The sequence below is a fragment of the Pristiophorus japonicus genome, chromosome 2, assembly GCF_044704955.1.
Source record: "Pristiophorus japonicus isolate sPriJap1 chromosome 2, sPriJap1.hap1, whole genome shotgun sequence".
Classification (NCBI taxonomy): domain Eukaryota; kingdom Metazoa; phylum Chordata; class Chondrichthyes; family Pristiophoridae; genus Pristiophorus; species Pristiophorus japonicus.
The window spans coordinates 113,907,677-113,913,708 of NC_091978.1; the positions used below are offsets into that span (position 1 = coordinate 113,907,677).

The window sequence follows — 6,032 nt, forward strand, 5'->3', positions numbered from 1 at the left end:
TGAGTAAGAAGGTTGTGGGTTCAAGTTCCACTCCAGAAACTTGAGCACAGAAATCCAGGATGACACTCCAGTGCAGTAGTGAGGGAGTCCTACACTGTAGGAGGTGCCATCTTTTAGATGAGATGTTAAACCGAGATCCCGTCTGCCCTCTCAGGTGGATGTAAAAGTTCCCATGGCACTATTTTGAAGAAAAGCAGAAGAATTCTCCTGGTGTCTTGACAATATTTATCCCAAAAAACAGATTATCTGGTCATTGTCACATTGCTGTTTGTGGGAGTTGCTATGTGCAAATTGGCCTCCGCATTTCCGACATTACTACACTTCAAAAGTATTTCTTTGGCTGTAAAGCGTTTTGGGACGTCCAGAGGTTATGAAAGGTGCTATATAAATGCAAGTCTTTTTTAGTTGGTTTTGCTTCTGAATTCCTGCATTATTAAAATGATTTTCAGAATTCTGTTGTATTCTGAAGTGCTTTTTAGAACATAAGAAATAGGAGCAGGAATAGGCAATTCAGCCTTTCAAGCCTGCTCCACCATTCCATAAGATCATAGCTCATTTTCTACCTCATCTCCACCTTCCCGCACTATCCCCGTATCCCTTGATTCCATTAATATCCAAAAATCTATCAATTTCTGACGAAGAAATTTCTCCTCATCTCAATCCTAAATGGTTGACCGCTTATTCTGAGATTGTGCCCCCTAGTTCTAGAAATCCTCCCAGCATCTATCCTGTAAAACCATGGAAGAATTTTACATGCTTCAATGAGGTCACCTCTCATTCTTCCAAATTCTAAGGAGTATAGGCCTAGTCTCCTCAATCTCTCCTCATAGTACAATCACCTTATTATAATGGATTGAGATAAACATAGTTACAACTAATGTGTTATTGTCTCCAAATCTGGTCATTTATTAAATTTAACTTCCTTTCATCTGTAGAGTTCAGCCAGCAGATTCAAGTTGAGTCCTGCTGTAGAACTGTCGGGCAGTCCAAAGGATATGCAAACTGGATATGGAGTACAAATACACATGCAGAACATCGCTGCACAGCCAGTTATTATTATAGCATAAATGGGAATGGTGCCATCAATGTTCCTGCTAATCTGCGTTGCTATGCAGCAGTCTGGAGGTCCCACGCAGGTCGCTCACCAGCTTTTCAATGGCAGAAACCATGCATGCATGAAAATTTGTAAGAGTAGCGCAGCCAGTTAAAGCAACCATGCACCCCCAAAAGATTAGGGGGAACATTGATTGCCACCTTCCTAATATTAACGTAATTCAAAGCTGTTTATAAAGTTATCACAGGGTCCAATCGACTGCTTGACACTTTAGAGCATGACTTTGTGCCAGGCTCAAGTTATGCCATATCTGCTAGAGGTAGTTTTGCATTTCCTGCCTTCAATGTGCTCTGAGTTAGATCAGTACCTGAGTTATGCCATCACTGTTGCATTATTGTGCAAATTAAAACTGCATCGCTCTAAAAGTAGTAGTTTGATAGCACTATGCTACTTTAATTAGGCAAAAATACACCTATAGGAACACAATTTCCACATCAATAAGGTACCGCGCCAGCTGTATCAGAAAATCACAGGCATGTTACCCACAATTTTTAAGAGGTAGGAAGACTGTGGGTCAACATTGGGATTTTTTTTTTTTTAAGTGATTACAAATGTAAAAAATAAGAATATTCAATTGAAGAAAGAAGGAAACTGTGTGGTTTTAGGATGCCATGTATAAATAAAGACGTTAGAAACCAATTAAAATTGAAGAAGGGCTATGAGAACTTTAATAATGAAAAAACTCAAGGAGAATATGAACAAGAAAGAAAAGACGGTAACGAAAGCTAAGAGGGAGTGTGAGGAGAAAAGTTCTTAATAAAAATCAGAAGTTGTAAAGTATTTTACAAGTATATCAGTAAAAAGTGAATTGACAGCTCAGAAGAGAGGATTGTTACTTTGTAGATGACGATCAGAATGATTTTTTTTTAATAAGTACAGGTACTTCACATCGATCTTTACTAAAGAGAAGGATATCAGGAAGGAGGTAATGAGTGGTTGAGAGTGAGAATAGTGTTCTAAAGGATACAAATGTTTTTTTCGATAAGTAGTTGGGGAAAAGGAAGACAAAACACCAGGGCCTACAGGATATATATACTGAGAATTCTAGTTTAATTTAGCACGTTCATTAAAATAAGATTTTTGCATTTGCTCTTTTTTAACTGAATTATTTATACTTTTTGGTGATCTACACAACCCAATAAGCTCACGAAGAATTGTATCACTACGAAAGATTTGTAGTAATCAAGTTTGCAAATAATTTAGAATCCAGGTTATTATTTGAGTTTTCCAGAAATAGTTGCCATTTAAGGTGTTATTTTGGCTTCTATATATTGCAGTTCTTTAAATATACAATGCTGATGACTCTTGCATTAGATGTCGTTTCATGTGCAAGAACGGGTGTAAGTCACTTGCACCAGAATTTAATCCATCTTTTGCGCCAGAAATTGGTATTGCACTGTAATTATGCTGTTTTTAGGGTGTAAATTAGCAGGAAATTCCAGGCCATTTGTTGGTTCTTTAAAAGACCAAAGGAAGCTGCAAAATGTTATTGATCAGATGGGGAACAGGTTAAAATTGGCAGTTGGAATTCAAAGTCAGTAAGTGTGAAGTGATATATTTTGTTTAAAAAAAACTAGTAATTATATACTGAATGAAAGTAGGTTTAGTGCTGTGGAAGAGCAAAGGAATTTTTGGGTCTCATAGGACATTATAGATGAGTATCTTGGGTTGCTACGGTGATTTATTAAAAAAAACTAAAGGAATTCTAGATTTTATTATAAAAACCAAGAGGTAATGATGAATTTATATAACACCTTAAGATCTCAGTTAAAATCACGTGTGCAGTATTGGATTCCACACACCAAAGAAGGACAGTGAGACTTGAGAGAGGGTACAATGTGGATTCACTGGGATGCTTCCTGGTATGAAGAAATATAATTATGAAAAAAGACTTGGAAAAAGTAGGCCTATTTTTCTTAGAACAATGCAGTTTATAGGGATGGAAGTATGTAAAATTATAAAAGGATGGTGCAGGATAGATGAAAGCAGGCTGTTTCCAGTAGTTGAGGGGGTCAGGAATTAGAGGCAAGATTAAATATAAGAGATTTAGAACAGAGGGAAGGTGAAACTTCTTTACACTGAGAATTGTGAGTCAATGGAATTCAATTAAAGGATTAGTGCTTCAGGCAGCAAACGTATTAACATTGACTATTAGGTTGGATAGGTGGCTGAAGGAAATGGTATGGGAATAGGGTGGGTAGATGTATTTAGAGACTGTTTGTTAGGAAGGTAGCCACGGACAAGGTATGGTTGAGCCAAATAGCTTTGTTTCCATGTTTCAACTTCTGTGCTTGCACTGCCGATGGATACGGCAGTTTGCTGCTGCAGGCTTAGAACATTTAGTCAGTGATGCATAAATGCTTTCTGAAAAGTCAACCTGCATTCTACATACTACAGTAATCAAACAATGGATGCTGTAAATTTCACTTTGTTTAAAATTTCAAAGTTTTGCTTCTTAGGAAACAAAGTATCAAATTGTATATACAGTTGTGGTTTATAGCAATAAATATCCAATATAACGTTTTGAAACTGCTTTCATCATGTATAAAATAAAGTGCTCATACATTAAAATGTTTCTGCATCACTATAGGTTGGAGTTACGAAGTAGAGGAAAAGAGGGTAAAGGTGCTCAAACCAAAGTCATATGGCGCAAACTACTCTTGGAACACAAGGACCAGGGTGTCAACCAAATAAATGGCACCATCACAGCTGTCTATCTGACTAAGAATAAAATCAACTATGTTGTATTTATGGTTGTTACTCTTAATCTCTGAATAAATGTGACCTTTAACCAATTATTTTTGCATATCCTTTTTTTCATACAATTTATATTTTCCATCAAACTCAATTTTCTCTCTCTCCTTTCTTCGTGGCTCTAAGTAAGATATAGATTCCCATAATTGATGTGACCATGTTATTGGATAAGTATCCCAGTGTCCCAACTAAGAATTATTCAAAATGAAAACTCCTCACATTGACCTGTAGCTGTCAGATTGAAAAGATGACTAGCGTGGGAGCTTGGTCTACTGCACACAAGAGGTGCTTACTCACTAGTGTGATCTAAACCATAGACCATCATAATTTGATGGCATTGTTCCATGATCCTCAAATTGAGTTTGTTGGACAAGAGGGCTTAGCATTTTTGTTTCAGATCAGGAGCTGTTCCTCAAACTAAGTAAGATTCATCACAGTTATGACAGTAGGACTATAGAAAATAGGGCAGTGTGGCATTGGGGTGGGGGTTACAAAGAAATAACACACCAAATGATTCAGGTGAACTCAACTGCAAGTGCAAAGCATAGTGGGTTTTTTTTAAACTATTTGAACTATTTGAAACCGTATGATGAGTTTTGATTTCAATATAGCAGAGAGGCAGGAGACCATATAACAAGGACACGACTGCTGCCAATGACAAAGTAGTTGTACATGTGCAGATCTAATGGTATCTTGGTATTTATTGCTGGGCTTCGTAGGCAGAAGTCACTGTGATATATTAATGTGGTTTGTTCGTAAAATACATCATCTTCGTAATTATTAGAATTAAAGATACTCGCAGTTTCCAGTAATTTCTAATGCATTTGTGGTCGCCGATGTGATTTGATGTTGAGGTCCGGCTCGGCTCCGGGTTCCTTGCGTGTAGCTGGTGTGCTTGGGAAGTGAAAGCTCCTCGAGTTTGTCAACAATCCACATCCACCAAGCTTTAAATTTAAATAATACCCAGGTTGAGCGTCCGAAATCTGGAAACCTCGGGACCAAGGCCGTTCCGGATTCCGGGTATTTCCGAATTTTGGAACGTCTTTGCCTGGGTTGAGGTAGGTGGGGTCTGGCAGCCGCGGTAAGGGAGAGAAGGGAGCGGAGTCGGGGCCGGGGTGAGGTCGGGCCGCCAAGTTGGGCGAGGTCGGGCCGCCGAGGGCCGGGGCGAGGTTGAGCCGCCGAGGGCCGGGGTGTGGTTGGGCCGCCGAGCCGGGGGCAGTCCGGATTTCGGAACAATTTCCTGTTTCCAGATGACCCCACTACGGATCGGCCTAGATTCCGGAACATTTCAAATTTTGGAACTCCGGATTTCGGATGCTCAACCTGTAATAGACATGGCTGATAATGGTTTAATGTTAAAAATGACTTAACATTAGGGGTGGGGGGGGGAGGAAACTGACTGCTACCGAACTGAGCCAAGAGAGAAAGTTAACAGTTATGTGCTGCCAAATTGAGCCAAAAAGAAAATTAAAAGACTACTACATCAGCAACTTGCATTTATATAGCACATTTAACATAGTAAAATGCCCCAAGGTGCTTCAGAGCATTATCAAACAAAATTTTACACTAAGCCACACACGGAGATATTAGGGCAGATAACCAAAAGCTGGGTCAAAGAGGTAGGTTTTAAGGATCGTCTTTAAAGAGGTGGAGAGGTTTAGGGAGGGAATTCCAGAGCTTAGGACCTCAGCAGCTGAAGGCACGGCCACCAATGGTGGAGCGATTAAAATTGGGGATGCGCAAGAGGCCAGAATTGGAGGAGGGCTGGAGGAGGCTACAGAGATACAGATGGGCGAGGCCATGGAGGGATTTGAAAACGAGGATGAGAATTTTTAAATCGAGGCGTTGCTCCACCATTGATCCAATTTATGTCAATGAACACAGGAGTGATGGGTGAGTGAGACAGTGAGTTGGGATACGGGCAGCAGAGTTTTGGATAAACATGAATCTAAATTCTGATATGATTTTGTGCTATATGTTTTAACTGGTGATTTTAGTTTATTTTTATGCTAGTGATATTTTAAAATGTTCAGACACAACCATAATAGATAATTTGTTGCAACTCCTTCATTGTATGACCCTTCTACCTGGGGATCGCTTGCCGTGTAGGAGTTCCGAGTAGAGCACTTGCTTTGGGAGTCTCGTGTCAGGCATGCAGGCGATG

At 39.5% G+C, this 6,032-nt stretch overlaps 1 protein-coding gene across 1 annotated transcript in view; it reads left to right on the plus strand.

The window, feature by feature from the left end:
• The window catches only part of ndufs4 (NADH:ubiquinone oxidoreductase subunit S4), a 175,447-nt gene extending 171,538 nt beyond the window's left edge, over positions 1-3,909 (plus strand). Inside the window, exon 5 of the mRNA XM_070868709.1 lies at positions 3,705-3,909. Within this exon, the coding sequence (XP_070724810.1) occupies positions 3,705-3,808 (104 nt within the window). The 3' untranslated portion in view covers positions 3,809-3,909. The remainder of the gene's footprint in view (positions 1-3,704) is intronic.
• The last annotated feature ends 2,123 nt before the right edge of the window (positions 3,910-6,032 follow it).